At 43.2% G+C, this 20,476-nt stretch overlaps 1 protein-coding gene across 4 annotated transcripts in view; it reads left to right on the top strand.

The window, feature by feature from the left end:
• Positions 1 to 20,476, top strand: part of FANCD2 (FA complementation group D2) — a 188,493-nt gene that overhangs the window by 96,978 nt on the left and 71,039 nt on the right. For all 4 annotated transcript variants that reach the window (XM_073352718.1, XM_073352719.2, XM_073352722.1 and 1 more), the window contains exons 31-33: positions 6,683 to 6,814; positions 6,954 to 7,072; positions 18,763 to 18,876. In XM_073352718.1, coding sequence (XP_073208819.1) covers positions 6,683 to 6,814; positions 6,954 to 7,072; positions 18,763 to 18,876 — 365 coding nt within the window. The remainder of the gene's footprint in view (positions 1 to 6,682; positions 6,815 to 6,953; positions 7,073 to 18,762; positions 18,877 to 20,476) is intronic.

The raw sequence follows: 20,476 nt of genomic DNA on the forward strand, positions 1-20,476 counted from the left end.
TATTGCAAAAACCAGTTGTCCATTCGGGGCCAGGCATATTTAAAATAAATACTTCAGTGGAGTGATTATTGCTCTCCTGGACTCCAAAGAGAAGTCGACAAAAAGAACTCATTCTGCTGGCTGGTACAAAGTCCTTAGTTTAACTAACATGCTGAATTAGTGAAACATAGCATTGAGGTCCCCCGGCAGGGCTTTATTGTGGGTGAATAAGTGTGTCCAGGCAAAAAGATCAAGTCTCTCTAGTATAATTTTCTCTGCATGTTCAAGAAAAGGCAGTTTCCTTAGGGCACCAGCCTTACTCCAACCCTGCAAGATCATAGAGCATGACCCTGGAACCTCATTCTGCTCCTTCCAGCACTACCCAGATTGAACCCCTGCAGAAAGTGTCATTATACTTCTTATCCATTAGAGTAGGACTCCTATTTCCAATCAGATGAATGTTTTATTTGCAGCTGGGAGCTTTCCTTAATGACACCCAGTAGTGTACATCCAATTCCGACATATAATTCTGACAGCTGTCATAACATTCATTCCCCTAGTAAATTCAAGAAATAGTCCTCCTTTGGTTAAGGCCAAAATCCAGGCCTTAGGAGCACTGAAAATCCCATGGTAGAGTAGTGATATCTCCTGTATTGAGAGCTGCTGGGCGGCCACATGGCTGTTAATATATAAGTTCACCAAGTTCTGCATATTTGTCATCCAGTCTTAGCCAATGCCTCAGCGAAAGTCTTTTCCAAGGCCTATTGCCCAAGGGCAGATGGAGGAGATATTTATATAGAGCCAGCAGAATGGTGCAGCGGAAGTGTGCTGGCCCCATAACCCAGAGGTCGATGGATTGAAACTATCCTCTGCTAGGGATGGGCCTGTTTATTTAGGGGGCTGGGGCACATGACTTATGAGGAGAGGTTGAGGGAACTGGGCTTCTTTTGTCTGCAGAAGGAAAGAGTGAGGGGGGATTTGATAGCAGCCTTCAACTACCTGAAGGGGGGTTCCAGAGAGGATGGAGCTAGGCTGGTCTCAGTGGTGGCAGATAACAGAACAAGGAGCAATGGTCTCAAGTTACAGTGGAGGAGGTCTAGGTTGGCTATTAGGAAACACTATTTCACTAGGAGGGTGGTGAAGCACTGGAATGGGTTACCTAGGGAAGTGGTGGAATCTCTATCCTTAGAGGTTTTTAAGGGTGGCTTGACAAAGCCCTGGCTGGGATGATTTAGTTGGGGATTGGTCCTGCTTTGATCAGGGGCTTGGACTAGATGACCTCCTGAGGTCTCTTCCAACCCTAATCTTCTATGATTCCTTGATATATCATGTACATTGTTTTGGGTGTCCTCATTTAAAGGATGATCCTGCTTCTTAATCTGGAGGCACACTGCTATGAGAATCCCATCGTAATGGATCTGTGGATCTTAAAACAAAGGAGAAGAAGAAAATGCATCCATGCTTACCTGAAAATTTCCTTTCTTTGAGTAGTAAGGTCCACAGACCCAGTCCCTCCTGGAAACAAATGGATCACCCAGAATAGAGATGGAAATTGGCATCCAAGGATTTGCATTTGTTGTTGTTAGGTGAATTTTTTTTTATACAATGCTTTTTGAGGAAAAAAACTATCTAAAGATAGTTTTAATTAAGATACATTATAGCTCAAAGATATCTGATCATGGAATAGGGATTATAAATTCTAATTCTACAGTATGAGACAATATAGTCAAGTAATATTTAAGAAAAGTTTTGTAAATGAGTTCCAATAATTCATGGATTAGGGACCTAATTTTATGGGATTCCAGGGGCTTCTGAATTGATTATTTAGGTTAATCTTTCTATCTACCCAATGGGACTCAGTGCTCAGGCTAGAAGATACCATCAGAGATATTTGGTTTTGCTGCTCTCAAACTGTGGATTTGTGTCTCCAGAGATGACATGTTTGTTAACAGCAGAAATGTTTTAAAATAAATAAATAAATAATGTCTAGAGGTAATAACAGACCTCAACCCTATTGTCCCTCTGCAAATTTGTGTACACAGAGTCAATCCCTTACCTCTCCCTAAAAGTGCAAAGTTTCAAAAAGTTCAATGAACAGAAGGTTGTTGGGGTCAGAATAGATCTGGACAAGGAGAAGAAGTCTGGAGATAAATGTGAGAAGGGAGGGACAGGCAGTAGAAACAAAAGTGAAACTGTTTGAGCAGCATATTCCAGAAGTCTTGATGTCTTTCTGATTGTAGCCTTTATTGATTTGAGATCTACCATACCACTCTCTCACTAGAAGGGAAAACCTGTAATGACAGCAGGCCGGAAAAGAGACCCAGTTTGGGAATATTTTAATGAAGTTCCTCTACCTGTGGGTAAGACAGGCATGCGTGCAAAATGCAAACAGTGCAACAAAGAAATGCAAGGCCTGGTAGCTAGAATGAAACAACATCATGAGAAGTGTTCCTTCTCAGGAGAAAGCTGTGTTGAAGATGATGAAAGGATTATTTCTGAACATGCAGGATCTTCAGGTTGGTAAACTTTTTTGTTTCATATTTCTTTCTTAAGGACTGCCTATTTTATTTCTGGACTATTCTTGAATTCTCATGTTTGAGCAAAAAATATAGTTGTTACTCTCTGGTACTATCATTTTAGATGCAGTTATGATAAAAAATAAATAGCTGAAATAGGCAGATCTTCCTTTTACAATTTCTCCTTGAAAGTAGTTGTGACGGGTTGGATCACAGAAACCCGCTTGGGAGCTGCCACCTGATATGCTCAGACTACTTCTGCTCCTGCTTTCCTTCCCTGCCAGCTTAGGACTTCAGTGCCCTGCCTGGTTTGAGCCAGACCCGCTAGCTTGCTACAAACCCAGACCCAGGTCTGAACCACGTCCCCTAACAGCTGTAGGCTTAACTGAAAGCAGCTTACAGAAGTGTTCCTGCCTTTAACACTCAGATACCCAACTCCCAGTGGGGTCCAAATCCTAAATACATCTGTTTTACCCTGTAGAGAGCTCACACAGGTTAAACTCATAAATTGTTCGCCCTCTATAACACTGATAGAGAGATATGCACAGCTGTTCCCCCCCACCCCCAAGTATTAATACATACTCTGGGTTAATTAATAAGTAAAAAGTGATTTTATTAAATACAGAAAGTAGGATTTAAGTGATTTCAAGCAGTAACAGACAGAACAAAGTGAATTACCAAGCAAATAAAATAAAACCTGCAAATCTGTGTCTAATAAAACTGAATACAGACAAAACCTCACCAGTTCCAGTAAGCTTCCTTTTACAGACTGATCTCCTTCTAGTCTGGGTCCAACAATCACTCTCACCCTCTGTGGTTATTGTCCTTTGTTCCAGTTTCTTTCTTGGGGGTGGAGAGGCTCTGTCTTTAGCCATCTGAAGACAAAATGGAGGGGTCTCCCACAAGCTTAAAAAGACTTTCTCTTGTGCATGGAGACTCCCTCCTCTCTCCTATGCAAAGTCCAGCTCCAAGATGGAGTTCTGGAGTCACCTGGGCAAATCACATGTCCATGGATGACTTACAGTTTTTACAGGCAGAAGCCATTGCCCACATGGTATCTTGAATATCTCCAGGAAGACTTCTTATGTGGATTGGAGCATTCCAAGATGCATTGTTCCTTAAGTGCTTCTTGATTGGGCACTTCACTTTGTGAAATCCTTTCTCCAGGAACTGATCAAATGCTCTACTACGGTTATTTAGAAATCAAGCGAGTACATGGCCAATATTCATAACTTTGAATACAAAAATGATACATGCATACAAATAGGATTAATAGATTCAGTAAATCATAACCTTTACATAGCTATGTTACATGGCATATGTAGCATAGAACATATCCTGGTTATGTCATATATATTCGTAAGCATATTTCCATAAAGCCTTATGGGGAGCACCATCACAGTAGTACTGGGGGTCAGTGAATGCAATGAGTAATACTAAATGAGCAGTATTGTAATAATAATTGAATAACTGCATTGACTTATTTTGTTTAGGAGAATCCATCCTCAACATACAGGATTCCGAAGACTATCCACCTTCAAGATCACCATTGTTTTCTATAGTTTCAGAATTATCTGCCAATGATAGTGTTTCAGTCACATCATGTATGTCACAGAGCCACAGTAATCACCTGTAGCAAAAAGAAAAACAGTCTCCATCATCCAGAAACAACCATAGATAAGTTTGTGATCAGAACCAGCAGATTACAAAAAGAGGTAATCGATGAAAACATTGCCCAGTTTGTTTATGCAACAAACTCTCCTTTTCGTATGATTGAGAACCCACACTTCATTAACATGGTTCAGTCATTAAGACCGAGGATACAGTTCACAGAACAGAGCAGATGTCGCAGGCAGGTTGCTGGATAAAATGTATGAAAGAGAAATTGAGCAGTGTACAAAAGCTCTAGAGGGTGAAATTGTTAACCTGAGTCTTGATGGGTGGAGCAATGTTCACAATGATCCTGTTGTATGTGCTTGTGTGATAACAGAAGAAGGGAATGTCTTCCTTACAGAAACAATTGATACATCAGGAAATGCACACACAGCAGAATACTTACAAGAAGTAGCAGTAAAAGCTATAATAAACTGTGGGAAAAAAATGCAACTGTCTAGTACGCAGCTTGGTCACAGACAATGCTGCAAATATATCCAAGATAAGAAGAAATTTAGAAGAGAGTGAAGAGAGTTCCAAGCTAATAACATACAGTTGCAGTGCTCATTTGATGCACCTCCTAGCCAAAGACTTCAGTGTTCCAGAAATAAAGACTAATGTTGAAATTGTAAAATACTTCCGTAACAACCACTTTGCAGCAGCTACTCTGAAAAAAGTGGGAGGAAGCAAGCTAACTCTCCCACAAGATGTATGATGGAACTCAGTAGTGGACTGTTTTGAGCACTATATCAAGAACTGGCCTAATCTGATGACAGTTTGTGAACAAAATCGTGAAAAAATAGATGGCACTGTCACAGCCAAAGTTCTCAGTATTGGGCTTAAGAGAAATGTTGAACACATGCTGAGTACCCTGAAGCCTATTCCTGTAGTCTTGGACAAAATGCAGGGAAATTGCTGTTTTATTGCTGACGCTGTTGAAATTTGGAAGTAACTGAATGAGATCTTAAAGAGAGAAATATGCAATGACAGAGTTAAATTACTAGCATTAAAAAAATGAATGGGGCAAGCACTATCTCCAGCTCATTTTCTTGCAAATATTCTCAATACTCGGTACCAGGGTCACACCTTAACTGCTGAAGAAGAGGAATTGGCTATGACATGGACATCCAGCAATCAACTCTCCATAATGCCAACTATAATAAACTTCAGAGCTAAGAGTGAACCGTTCAAGAAATATATGTTTGCTGATGAGGTTTTAAAGAAAGTCACAGCAGTGAACTGGTGGAAGTCACTTAAGCACTTGGATTCAGAGACTGTTGAAGTGGTAATCTCACTTTTAACAGCAGTATCTTCTTCTGCTGGTGTAGAAAGAATATTTTCTTCCTTTGGACTAATTCATTCCAAATTGAGAAATCGTTTGGGACCTGAAAAAGCAGGAAAGCTTGTTTTTATTTTCCAGATTATGAACAAACAGGAAAATGAAGGTGAAGACGACTGAGATAGCTGCAGAAGCCAATATTTTTAGTTTCTCATGTTGACCTGGCTGACGTAGTTGATTTAATTTTTGTTTTTTAAAAAAATATTTCATTTAACTATAAAACAATTTTAACAAAAACAAACCTGATTTTAAAAAACTTGAATGTTCAACTAAATTCAAAAATTCATATGCTTGTTTTGTTAAAATATTATATGTTTTCTGTTGAAGAAAAAAATCCAGAATACATAATGTCTTTGTTTTAGTTAAATAAAACAATTTAAATGTCTGTCTGGTGATGTTCTGCTCCTAATACAGCAAGGCAAGAAAATCCTCCAAATATTAATGATTAACCTGTTGAATTGGAGATAGTTCACCTCCCAATAACTTCATAAATATCTGCTTCAATTACCTTTGGTAAATGAAATAATGAAACAATCATTCATTTTCTGATATAGCTGTAAAACTAATCTGAAAAATTTTCAAAATAAAATCACTTAAAAAATGTATAGGATGTACCTTCTAAAAATGAAACCTACATCTATCTCTGAGTTGTGACGAATATGTATTAAGGTTATAAAAACCAACAAGAATGCACTTTTATGTAGAAATCCATGATTAAATCGAGTCTTCCTGACTTTTGATTTAAATCAATCTACCCTGTTTCCTAATGTAAACCAGAGAATCTCATTGTACCATAATTAATATAACTAATGTATGCCCTCTGTCCTCCTGCAGACTAATTCTGCATTTCACTGTTACTTAGCATGTTTGTCAGCATCTCTCACCTCATACATGTTGTGTATTCACAAAAGACCCCATTTGTTTCCCAATCTCACTTTCCCAGTAGAATTCAAGCATTAGAAATGTTACAACCATTTTGGCTCCTTCCTACTTGGTGTTCTGGCTCCCTGTGGCTGTGGCCATCTTAAACTTTGTGGACTTCAGCTTTGTATCCTTAGTACCTGCCAATGAGTGAAACTGAACAGGACTGCACAAGCTGAGTTAGTTTTATTCTTTCCATCAGGTGGTGTGATAGTATCTTTGAGCTCCTATAAATTATTAATGAAGAAGTGACTTTAAATATTTGGGTTCACAGCAGGGGAAAGACTGTAGGAACATTGGATTCTCCCATCTGTGTCAGAGATCATCTCAAGAAGTTGCTCAGTGTGCAGTCGAGCTGCTGAAACCACTGTGTAATCATATGGAGAACATGCACAATTACTTCCAGGTCAGAAGGCAGCAACTTGATTTTTAACAATTTTCAAGGGTTTTTTGTTTTATATCATTTATTTTATGGAAATGGAGGGGCAATGACATACGATAATTCTTGAAATAATATTTAATTAATAGTTTGTTCTGTGTTTTAGGCACTAATTACAGAAAACGAGGAGGTGGTGGATGGACCACGAGTGAACATCCAGGAGCACCAGCTTTTGTCTTCTTGTTATCAGCAGCTGCTGCAGGTCTTTCGCCTCCTATTTGCTTGGTGAGTGTAAGGAGTGGCGTGTGCATAGGGGTATATAAACAAAACCTGTTTATTGCTTTTTGTGTGGGTTCTTCTTCACTGAAGGACTCATATGTAGCAAATAGCACATGCAGAACATCAAATTGCAGTGATGCAGGCTTTTAAGAAAATGTTATTTTGACGGGTTGGGTCTTAGAAATCCCCTGGGAACTGCCACCTGATGTGCCCAGACTACTTCTGCTCCTGCTTTCCTGCCCTGCCAGCTTAGGACTTCAGTGCCCTGCCTGGTTTGAGCCAGACCCGCTAGCTTGCTACAAACCCAGACCCAGGTCTGAACCACGTCCCCTAACAGCTGTAGGCTTAACTGAAAGCAGCTTACAGAAGTGTTCCTGCCTTTAACACTCAGATGCCCAACTCCCAGTGGGGTCCAAATCCTAAATACATCTGTTTTACCCTGTAGAGAGCTCACACAGGTTAAACTCATAAATTGTTCGCCCTCTATAACACTGATAGAGAGATATGCACAGCTGTTCCCCCCCACCCCCAAGTATTAATACATACTCTGGGTTAATTAATAAGTAAAAAGTGATTTTATTAAATACAGAAAGTAGGATTTAAGTGGTTTCAAGTAGTAACAGACAGAACAAAGTGAATTACCAAGCAAAATAAAATAAAACCTGCAAGTCTATGTCTAATAAAACTGAATACAGACAAAACCTCACCAGTTCCAGTAAGCTTTCTTTTACGGACTAATCTCCTTCTAGTCCGGGTCCAGCAATCACTCACACCCCGTGGTTATTGTCCTTTGTTCCAGTTTCTTTCTTGGGAGTGGAGAGGCTCTGTCTTTAGCCATCTGAAGACAAAATGGAGGGGTCTTCCACAAGCTTAAAAAGACTTTCTCTTGTGCATGGAGACCCCCTCCTCTCTCCTATGCAAAGTCCAGCTCCAAGATGGAGTTCTGGAGTCACCTGGGCAAATCACATGTCCATGGATGACTTACAGTTTTTACAGGCAGAAGCCATTGCCCACATGGTATCTTGAATGTCTCCAGGAAGACTTCTTATGTGGATTGGAGCATTCCAAGATGCATTGTTCCTTAAGTGCTTCTTGATTGGGCACTTCACTTTGCGAAATCCTTTCTCCAGGAACTAACCAAATGCTCTACTACAGTTATTTAGAAATCAAGCGAGTACATGGCCAATATACATAACTTTGAATACAAAAATGATACATGCATACAAATAGGATTAATAGATTCAGTAGATTATAACCTTTACATAGCTATGTTACATGGCATATGTAGCATAGAACATATCCTGGTTATGTCATCTATATTCATAAGTATATTTCCATAAAGCCTTATGGAGGGGCGCCATAACACCCTCCTCCTGAACTTACTGCCAGAGACTTGGACACTGTCCATGGCGGAGGCAGTACATGTAAAATCCCTGTTTGTCTCTGGTTACACTCCTTTTTAGCACTTTAAACCATATGATGTTATTCCTAAGGGTCCTAGCCAGTTTTGGGGTTTTTGGTCCCCAGATGCCTGAAAACAGGTTGGGGTGTAATATTGTTAACAGAATGCCGACAGCAATATCTGTTAAATTGGAGGTGTTTTGGCATTTAGCCACCAATGCCATGAGGCAGTGTGCCTCAGTTTCCCGTTCTACACAGCAGCATGGGCCTGTTATGCTTTTGCTGCTGTGCCAAGCCTCCAGTCTGTTTACAGGTATAGGCTGAAGAGTAACATGCTTGTGGGGCTGTTTTGTCACCATTCCTAGCATGTACAACAATCTTTTCCACAAATCAGGTGTGTCCCACCTTTTTAAAGGGTTAACCACTAGTATTAACTCCTTCGTTTTATCCCATAGATGAATTAGCAAAAGACACAAGATTAACAGCAAATCTACGGTGGACAGGCTTTGTTTACTCAGTTTGCCTTGTTTAGTGTTTGTTGCATTTTCCCAGTTTTCTGTGCCCTCTGGTAGACACTCTGGTGCAGATTCTTCTGCCTCTTTGGAGAAGGCTTTTAATTCAGGCATGCGTTTGAGGCTTTGGCAAGGAAAGGGTGTACTGCAACCATGCCTGTCCTCGGCCCTTCCCTCTGGAATTTCTCTGGGCTGGACCCCACTCCCTTGTGAAGTTTTACCCATGCAGAGATTTTTCCTTCCTGTCTTGGAGAGACCGTTTTATCTTTTACAAGTGTAGCAAGAACAACATTTTTTTTATGGAGTGCCTTGGATTGGTAAAACCCCTTTGGACACCGCACTTGCTGTTTCCAACAGGTCAATTGGATGGACTCCCTCCTCCAGGAGATTTGACCCGTGGTTTTTCCTTAAAACCTGATCTACAGGAGAGGGGTCTGTCATTTTAAATGCAGACCCTCCTCCTGGGAAAGATCCTCCCCACAAAAGGTGGGTGGACTTTCTGGTCCCCCCTCCTTCTGTCTGGGCTTCCCCCTCTGGGCTCCCCAATGGGTCAGGCACCCCTGTGTCCCCCAAAAGGGAAGGTGACCCTGATCCAGCCATGGGCTCACAGCTACCAGCTATGACAGACCCTTCACTGCCAGCAAAATTCCACCCTTTTTACTTTGTAGCTGGAAGCAAGCTCAACCTGAGTTCTTGGGGACTGTTCCCACAGCAGTGGTCACCAGGACCCCAAATTTCACCTTTGGGACACATGTTTTTGTGCACCCCAGGGCAGGGGGGCGACCCCTGCCCTCTGCTGACCTGTAACTTTCTGGCAGTCAGCGGCTGGGGTGGCCCCCCTGCTACAAGGTGGTACATTCCCCCCCCCCCCCCCCATGATTACAGGACAGGAGCTGGCTTTGTCCAGCCCCCGCCCCAGGACTTGCCTTGAGGCTACAGGAACTGGCCACAACCATCCCTGCCCCGAGAGCTGCATTCTTTACTGCTACAGAGGAATCTAAGAGACACCCTTCTATTCCCCCAGCAGTCCATGTGACTTCACCACCCCCCACCGGGGCTTTTAGCACAAGATTTCTTTTCACTGCTAACCAACCCTGGGACAGATTCTGCCACATTAAAGAAATCATTCCCCAGTAGAAACGGTGCAAAATTGTGTGCTACTGTTGCAACAGTCAGTTCAGCCTGCAAATGACTAGTGTGCATGTGAACTTTAGCTAAATGTGCAAGGACTTTGTAACTCCCACCATTTTGCCATTTTACCTGGCAATAAATCCTTCTCCTGAATCAGGTCCCTCCTGATCACAGAAATCTCAGCACCTTTGTCCCTCAAGCCAAGAAGTACTTCCCCATTGATTTTAACAGCATGCATATGCTCATTGCTTGGTTGTGTGGAAGCAAGCTTTACAAATCCTGTGTGGAAAGAGGCCACAGCCTGGCTTTGAGAAGTAGCAGCCTTGTGCGTTACTTGCTGCCTGCTTTTGCTCAGCAAGGGACACTTATCCCTCGGGTGCTCCGTGGACTTACAATGGTAGCACCTCTGGGGCTCCTCTGCTTGTGCAGGAGACTTGGAACGAGTAACAGGGGAATGGGGAGGCGAACGCCCAGCCTCCCTTTTCCCAGGGGTAAAACGGTGATTCTGCTTTCCCCCAACCCTGCACTCCTCTGCCAGTGGTTTGTGTTTAATTGCAGCTTGTGACTGCTCGGAAGAGTCTGCAAACCCAGCTAATTCACCCACTGCATTCACTTTTTTGTCCCACAAATACTGTTTTACATTATCACTGCACATATTCAGGAATTGTTCCTGAGTAACCAAATCACACATTTCCTCCAAGCTTGTGATGCCTTTCGCCCTCACCCACTTAGCTACCAAATCTTTCATTTTATTTGCATAAGCCATAATACTTAATCCAGATCCCCTCTTAAGACTCCTGAATTTAACCCTGTAGGTTTCAGGTGTAACTGTTTCAAAACCAGTTTCTTAAATTTACCATAGTTTGAAGCAGTATTAATAGGCATCTTATTGAATATGTCTAGAGCTCTGCAAGTTAATTTTGTTATTAATGTGGTCTTCAGGGATCTCATGGAGGGTGCACAGTTTTTCAAAGGTGATGGAATATTCAGCAACATTGCTGGATTCATCATACTGGGGGCACAGTCGCTCCCATTTGTGGCTTTTTGGGGAAGTGGGGCCAGCAGCTGGAGGGATTTGTCTTTTCAGCTTTATCACAGCCAGTTCATGCTGCTGGGCCTCCCTCCGGGCCTCCATAGCTCTCTCGTGGGCAGCCTCTTCTGTCTTTATAGCTCTCTTGTGAGCAGCTTCCACCCTGGTGGTTTCTGCCTCCATCCTGGCTGTTTTTGCCTCCACAGCTCTTTTGTGGGCAGTTTCCTCCCTGGCTGTTTCTGCCTTCACAGCATTAATTTTTAATTGCTTTAATTCTATTAGTTTCTTATGGTCGATTTTTTTTTTTTGCTTTCAGTCTAGCCAGCTTTAGTTTATTACTTCACTGGCAGTCATTTTTCCTGGTTTCAGAGTAACAGCCGTGTTAGTCTGTATTCGCAAAGAGAAAAGGAGTACTTGTGGCACCTTAGAGACTAACCAATTTATTTGAGCTACAGCTCACGAAAGCTTATGCTCAAATAAATTGGTTAGTCTCTAAGATGCCACAAGTACTCCTTTTCTTTTTGAGTCATTTTCCTGCGTTCTTGTGCTGGCCACGCCCCTCTGCAGCTCACTGAAACCGGGATGCACTTAGCTTAAGGGATTCTTAGTTAACAGAGACTTTCACAGTGCCCAGTGTTCAGCCTTTCTGGGTAATTTGCAACCTGTGCAGCTGTTTTTTGTTCCAGTTTCTTTTAGGTATCTGTGGGGGTGGAGAGGCTATCTTCTTAGCCAGCTAAAAACAAAATGGAGGGGTCTCCCACGGGCTTAAATAAACTTTCTCTTGTGGGTGGGGACCCCCTTCTCTCTCCTATGCAAAGTCCAGCTTTGAAATAGTTTTAAAGTCACATGTCCATGCATAACTCACTGCTTTTACAGGCAAAAGCCGTTGCTGGGAGTGGCTAAGTCATTATGCAAGGTAGCCTATTTCCTCTTGTTTTTTCCTACCCCCCCCAGATGTTCTGGTTTAACTTGGATTTAAACTTGGAGAGCTATTACCAGCAGGACAGTGAGTTTGTGTGTGTATGGGGGTGGGGGGGATGTGAGAAAACCTGGATTTGTGCTGGAAATGGCCCACCTTAATTATGCACATTGTAGGGAGAATGGTCACTTTGGATGAGCTATTACCAGCAGGATAGTGAGTTTGTGTGTGTGGTTTTTGGGAGGGGGGTGAGGGGGTGAGAGAACCTGGATTTGTGCAGGAAATGGCCCAACTTTATTATCATGCACATTGTGTAAAGAGTTGTCACTTTGGATGGGCTATCACCAGCAGGAGAGTGAATTGGGGGGGGGGGGGGGGTGGAGGGTGAGAAAACCTGGATTTGTGCTGGAAATGGCCCACCTGATGATCACTTTAGATAAGCTATTACCAGCTGGACAGTGGGGTAGGAGGAGGTATTTTTTCATATTCTCTGTGTATATATAAAGTCTGCTACAGTTTCTACGGCATGCATCTGATGAAGTGAGCTGTAGCTCACGAAAGCTCATGCTCAAATAAATTGGTTAGTCTCTAAGGTGCCACAAGTACTCCTTTTCTTTTTGCGAATACAGACTAACACGGCTGTTACTCTGAAAGTTGCCCACATGGTATCTTAAATGTCTCCAAAAAAACTTTTTATGTGAATTGAAGCATTCCAAGATGCATTGTTCCTTAAGTGCTTCTTAATTGGGCACTTAACTTTGCAAATTCCTTTCTCCAGGAACTGACCAAATGCTCTACTAAGGTTATTTAGAAATTAAGCCAGTACACGGCCAATAGTCATAACTTTAAATACAAAAATAATACATGCATACAAACAGAATTAATAAATTAAGTAAATTATAACCTTTACATAGATATGTTACATGTCATATGTAGCATAGAACATATTTCAGTTATGTCATATATATTCATAAGCATATTTCCATAAAGCCTTATGGGGGACACCATCACAGTTATATATTATATTACAATTGCTGTAAATTCAGTCAAGCTATAAAAAATTGAAACTATAGATGATTGACCGTGGTTACAGTAATTTAAGATCCCATGTTGGAAATGACAGGTTTCAGAGTAGCAGCCGTGTTAGTCTGTATTCGCAAAAAGAAAAGGAGGACTTGTGGCACCTTAGAGACTAACCAATTTATTAGAGCATAAGCTTTCGTGAGCTACAGCTCACTTCCTCAGATGCATATCGTGGAAACTGCAGCAGGCTTTATATATACACAGAGAATATGAAACAATACCTATTCCCACCCCACTGTCCTGCTGGTAATAGCTTATCTAAAGTGATTTCCAGCACAAATCCAGGTTTTCTCACCCTCCACCCCCCCACACAAATTCACTCTCCTGCTGGTGATAGCCCATCCAAAGTGACAACTCTTTACACAATGTGCATGACAATCAAGCTGGGCTATTTCCTGCATAAATCCAGGTTCTCACATCCCCCCCACCCCCATACACACACAAACTCACTCTCCTGCTGGTAATAGCTCATCCAAACTGACCACTCTTCAAGTTAAAATCCAAGTTAAACAGAACATCTGGGGGGGGGGGGGTAGGAAAAAACAAAAGGAAACAGGCTACCTTGCATAATGACTTAGCCACTCCAAGTCTCTATTTAAGCCTAAATTAATAGTATCCAATTTGCAAATGACAGGTTTCAGAGGAACAGCCGTGTTAGTCTGTATTCGCAAAAAGAAAAGGAGTACTTGTGGCACCTTAGAGACTAACCAATTTATTTGAGCATGAGCTTTCGTGAGCTACAGCTCACTTCATCACATCTGATGAAGTGAGCTGTAGCTCACGAAAGCTCATGCTCAAATAAATTGGTTAGTCTCTAAGGTGCCACAAGTACTCCTTTTCTTTTTGCAATTTGCAAATGAATTCCAATTCAGCAGTTTCTCGCTGGAGTCTGGATTTGAAGTTTTTTTGTTTTAAGATAGCGACCTTCATGTCTGTGATCGCGTGACCAGAGAGATTGAAGTGTTCTCCGACTGGTTTATGAATGTTACAATTCTTGACATCTGATTTGTGTCCATTTATTCTTTTACGTAGAGACTGTCCAGTTTGACCAATGTACATGGCAGAGGGGCACTGCTGGCACATGATGGCATATATCACATTGGTGGATGTGCAGGTGAACGAGCCTCTGATAGTGTGGCTGATGTTATTAGGCCCTGTGATGGTGTCCCCTGAATAGATATGTGGGCACAGTTGGCAACGGGCTTTGTTGCAAGGATAAGTTCCTGGGTTAGTGGTTCTGTTGTGTGGTATGTGGTTGTTGGTGAGTATTTGCTTCAGGTTGCAGGGCTGTCTGTAGGCAAGGACTGGCCTGTCTCCCAAGATTTGTGAGAGTGTTGGGTCATCCTTTAGGATAGGTTGTAGATCCTTAATAATGTGTTGGAGGGGTTTTAGTTGGGGGCTGAAGGTGACGGCTAGTGGCGTTCTGTTATTTTCTTTGTTAGGCCTGTCCTGTAGTAGGTAACTTCTGGGAACTCTTCTGGCTCTATCAATCTGTTTCTTTACTTCTGCAGGTGGGTATTGTAGTTGTAAGAAAGCTTGACAGAGATCTTGTAGGTGTTTGTCTCTGTCTGAGGGGTTGGAGCAAATGCGGTTGTATCGCAGAGCTTGGCTGTAGACGATGGATCGTGTGGTGTGGTCAGGGTGAAAGCTGGAGGCATGCAGGTAGGAATAGCGGTCAGTAGGTTTCCGGTATAGGGTGGTGTTTATGTGACCATTGTTTATTAGCACTGTAGTGTCCAGGAAGTGGATCTCTTGTGTGGACTGCTGGACCAGGCTGAGGTTGGTGGTGGGATGGAAATTGTTGAAATCATGGTGGAATTCCTCAAGGGCTTCTTTTCCATGGGTCCAGATGATGAAGATGTCATCAATATAGCGCAAGTAGAGTAGGGGCTTTAGGGGACGAGAGCTGAGGAAGCGTTGTTCTAAATCAGCCATAAAAATGTTGGCATACTGTGGGGCCATGCGGGTACCCATAGCAGTGCCGCTGATCTGAAGGTATACATTGTCCCCAAATGTGAAGTAGTTATGGGTAAGGACAAAGTCACAAAGTTCAGCCACCAGGTTAGCCGTGACATTATCGGGGATAGTGTTCTTGACGGCTTGTAGTCCATCTTTGTGTGGAATGTTGGTGTAGAGGGCTTCTACATCCATAGTGGCCAGGATGGTGTTATCAGGAAGATCACCGATGGATTGTAGTTTCCTCAGGAAGTCAGTGGTGTCTCGAAGGTAGCTGGGAGTGCTGGTAGCGTAGGGCCTGAGGAGGGAGTCTACATAGCCAGACAATCCTGCTGTCAGGGTGCCAATGCCTGAGATGATGGGGCGCCCAGGATTTCCAGGTTTATGGATCTTGGGTAGTAGATAGAATATCCCAGGTCGGGGTTCCAGGGGTGTGTCTGTGCGGATTTGATCTTGTGCTTTTTCAGGAAGTTTCTTGAGCAAATGCTGTAGTTGCTTTTGGTAACTCTCATCTCAGGCATTGGCACCCTGACAGCAGGATTGTCTGGCTATGTAGACTCCCTCCTCAGGCCCTACGCTACCAGCACTCCCAGCTACCTTCGAGACACCACTGACTTCCTGAGGAAACTACAATCCATCGGTGATCTTCCTGATAACACCATCCTGGCCACTATGGATGTAGAAGCCCTCTACACCAACATTCCACACAAAGATGGACTACAAGCCGTCAAGAACACTATCCCCGATAATGTCACGGCTAACCTGGTGGCTGAACTTTGTGACTTTGTCCTTACCCATAACTACTTCACATTTGGGGACAATGTATACCTTCAGATCAGCGGCACTGCTATGGGTACCCGCATGGCCCCACAGTATGCCAACATTTTTATGGCTGATTTAGAACAACGCTTCCTCAGCTCTCGTCCCCTAAAGCCCCTACTCTACTTGCGCTATATTGATGACATCTTCATCATCTGGACCCATGGAAAAGAAGCCCTTGAGGAATTCCACCATGATTTCAACAATTTCCATCCCACCACCAACCTCAGCCTGGTCCAGCAGTCCACACAAGAGATCCACTTCCTGGACACTACAGTGCTAATAAACAATGGTCACATAAACACCACCCTATACCGGAAACCTACTGACCGCTATTCCTACCTGCATGCCTCCAGCTTTCACCCTGACCACACCACACGATCCATCGTCTACAGCCAAGCTCTGCGATACAACCGCATTTGCTCCAACCCCTCAGACAGAGACAAACACCTACAAGATCTCTGTCAAGCTTTCTTACAACTACAATACCCACCTGCAGAAGTAAAGAAACAGATTGATAGAGCCAGAAGAGTTCCCAGAAGTTACCTACTACAGGACAGGCCTAACAAAGAAAATAACAGAACGCCACTAGCCGTCACCTTCAGCCCCCAACTAAAACCCCTCCAACACATTATTAAGGATCTACAACCTATCCTAAAGGATGACCCAACACTCTCACAAATCTTGGGAGACAGGCCAGTCCTTGCCTACAGACAGCCCCGCAACCTGAAGCAAATACTCACCAACAACCACATACCACACAACAGAACCACTAACCCAGGAACTTATCCTTGCAACAAAGCCCGTTGCCAACTGTGCCCACATATCTATTCAGGGGACACCATCACAGGGCCTAATAACATCAGCCACACTATCAGAGGCTCGTTCACCTGCACATCCACCAATGTGATATATGCCATCATGTGCCAGCAGTGCCCCTCTGCCATGTACATTGGTCAAACTGGACAGTCTCTACGTAAAAGAATAAATGGACACAAATCAGATGTCAAGAATTGTAACATTCATAAACCAGTCGGAGAACACTTCAATCTCTCTGGTCACGCGATCACAGACATGAAGGTCGCTATCTTAAAACAAAAAAACTTCAAATCCAGACTCCAGCGAGAAACTGCTGAATTGGAATTCATTTGCAAATTGGATACTATTAATTTAGGCTTAAATAGAGACTTGGAGTGGCTAAGTCATTATGCAAGGTAGCCTGTTTCCTCTTGTTTTTTCCTACCCCCCCCCCCCAGATGTTCTGGTTTAACTTGGATTTTAACTTGAAGAGTGGTCAGTTTGGATGAGCTATTACCAGCAGGAGAGTGAGTTTGTGTGTGTATGGGGGTGGGGGGGATGTGAGAACCTGGATTTATGCAGGAAATAGCCCAGCTTGATTGTCATGCACATTGTGTAAAGAGTTGTCACTTTGGATGGGCTATCACCAGCAGGAGAGTGAATTTGTGTGGGGGGGTGGAGGGTGAGAAAACCTGGATTTGTGCTGGAAATCACTTTAGATAAGCTATTACCAGCAGGACAGTGGGGTGGGAATAGGTATTGTTTCATATTCTCTGTGTATATATAAAGCCTGCTGCAGTTTCCACGATATGCATCTGAGGAAGTGAGCTGTAGCTCACGAAAGCTTATGCTCTAATAAATTGGTTAGTCTCTAAGGTGCCACAAGTCCTCCTTTTCATGTTGGAAATGGGTCCCAAGGCAATTACCTGGTTTTAACAGATCATGTGATATTGGATTAAAGCCAGCAGAAGTAAGACACCTATCTTTGTGCTTTCCAGTCTGTCTAGACATCTGGGAATAGCTAAAACAGTAAGTCCCTCTCTTCACTACTCAGCATGCAGGCAACAGGAGAGAAAAATTGGTCCATAGATACTATAATGATGGCTATAATAGAAATACATATTCCTTACGATAACAACAAAAACTCAATGTTATGATTGCATGATTAAGCACTCAAGCCAGAGGTGCAGATGCCAAAGCTACAGTTGCACACGCAACCCAAACTTGGCCTCTACAGTTGCTTAGATAATACAATATAATATCATAGAAACTTTTTTTCTGCCATCTAGTATCGTTTAATGTATACAGTGAATAAGACATGGCTCTGCTGATCATTGTGTATATAAATTTATTTCATGGGCTATGTTTGTTGGGCATATATAGAGTTATATGCAGTGGTGGAAGATGATACGGATGTATCTGAGGTAGTTGGGGGAAAAGTGATGTTACATTGTATTAGTTGAAAAATAGTATGTGTCATTCAACGCATACACAGAAGGGGGCAGAATTAAGGGCATGACGGTAACCCTAACTTTGGCATTCAGTAAAGTTTAAGTGCTTAATGATGAACCTTAACATTCCCCTAAAATATTTGAATGAAATTTCCAAGGGGTGGTTGTTTATTTTTAAGAAATTCTGTCCTCTGAAGTTCTTTGGCTAAGTTCCAGTGGGAATACCCTTTGTCGTACAAGGGGTATACTAAGTGAGGCAGTGCTCGCTGAATACTTACCACACTCACTGAAGCAAGGGTATGAACTTTCACTGACCAGTTTTGTGTTCTGTGTGCATAATGCTTTTAATGGCCAAGAAAAGCTAAAGCAATTTCATGTGACCCAAATTATCATTTTTTTTCAAGTATTCTCTGATGTCCTCTTTTCCTGTAGGTAGGACAGAGCTGTTCTAATTGTCCAAACTTCTTTTATTTTTCTTCTTGAAGACAGATTTAAAAGAGCTCAGCATCTTAGCCATTGTGTAGCTGGCATTAATTTCTTCCCCTGCTCCAATTTGTCATATTGATGATGTTGTGCGGCTCTTCTCTTTTCCCCAGGAGTGGATTTTCTCAACGTGAAAATAGTGACTTGCTGAGGTCAGCCCTCAAGGTCCTTGCAGACCGACTAAAGCCAGGAGAGACAGAGTTTCTTCTTCTTGAAGACCTAATCAGGTAGGATAAATGAAGGCAACAGTGCTGCATCCCCAGAACTTTAACAGGAATAACATACAAAATTTTCTATATTTCCTGTGGGTGTTCTGCACAAATATGACAGATAAAACCAATTCAGGGTCCGTGAGATTTTTAGAACACAGGGCTTGATGCTCAGGGACAGCATAAATATATACACACAGCTCTTGGAAAGTGGAGGCACCTGAGGTCTATGAAATACTTGGAAATAGAGGAGGGGGTACCAGTATGTCTAAAATATTCTGAGAGGGACAGCAAGGGGTGCCCTGATTAGAGTAGGAGAGAGAGTGTGTGTGTGTGAGAGAGAGAGAGAGAATCTCTTCTGGGTGTGCAGTGTTGGTCAAAAAGCACACTGAGGGAGTACAAGGAATGGGTTGGAAAATTATTCTGAAAATTATTATAATTCTGCAGTCCAGGGTCTCTCTCAGTTCTGGATGTCTGGGCTGCCTCTGCAGCTTTGTGGAGGTGGATCAGTGTTTTGGTGCCACACACTCTGGCCACCCCGCATCTGCTGCTGCTCGCTGCGGGATTCTCTGCCTCCGCGGCAGCAGACAGTGATGATTTCTATTGCCCCTGCCCTTACTCTTTTCTGTTTTAACTTTTTCTGCCCAGTTTTTGGGCAATGGGGAGCAGGGTTCCCCCTCCTCGATGTTTCTCCTCCTCCTCTCTGGTTGATTAACCCTTTGGAGTTTTAACCCTCCCTGAGCCTCCTCTGCAGTGTTTCCCTGCTGGCTCCTCTGCCCCTTACAGGCACGGCCGAGCGGCCAAAAGAGCACTGGGTCAAATCCAAGCAGTGTTCAATTTGTGAGGCAGCCTTCCCAGGCTGAGCAGATGATGAGTTGTGCTCAGCCTGCACCCAACCTTCCATCCCTAATTCTGTTAGGTCCTGAGGCTATGCTTCAGGCGGGCAAGTGGGGTCCCTACCCACCAAAGTATCTGTGACTCCAATGGGAGAAAAATGGACCAGGAACCCCAGGGCAGAACAGGGAGAGGTTCCAAAAACAAGGAGAACCCTGACCACTTGACTAAGGGGATAAGTCCCAGGGGCCTCTTGCAGAGCAAGTCGTAAAGTGGGTTCTGAGTGCCATGGGGAAAGAAGCGGTACTTCTAATCAGCCCCCTCCCAAGCTGTCCAGATGGGTCTGATGAGTTTCCCCAAACCCCGCCTCCCAGGGGCAGTGGGACCAGTGCGGGAAGATTCAGAGCCAGACCTCTCGAGAGGGCTCTAGGCCCTAAGGAAGACAAGCCGTGAGCAGCCTCCCCAAAGCCACAGCAGAGCTTCTATGCTCCCAAAGTGCGGATAGAAAATTAGTAAATTAAAAAATCTGAAGGGGGGGAAAAAAATCACAAAAAATCCAGAAGATCCAAGTCCTCCGATTCCTCCCCCTGCTCCCTGCGGAAGGTGAGATGTCTGGCTCTGACTCCAGACAGCCTGGGGGAAAACTCAGCAAAGACTTTTTCTCCAGGAGAAATGTCAAGCCATGTGCAGCAAGGTTATCTGCACAATTCAAACCCAATCTCAGCAGGCTCCTGAGAGTGAGCATCAGAGTCAATTTCTTCCCTCAAAACCCTCCCCAGTGGCG

The sequence above is a fragment of the Lepidochelys kempii genome, chromosome 7 (assembly GCF_965140285.1).
Source record: "Lepidochelys kempii isolate rLepKem1 chromosome 7, rLepKem1.hap1, whole genome shotgun sequence".
NCBI classification, from domain to species: domain Eukaryota; kingdom Metazoa; phylum Chordata; order Testudines; family Cheloniidae; genus Lepidochelys; species Lepidochelys kempii.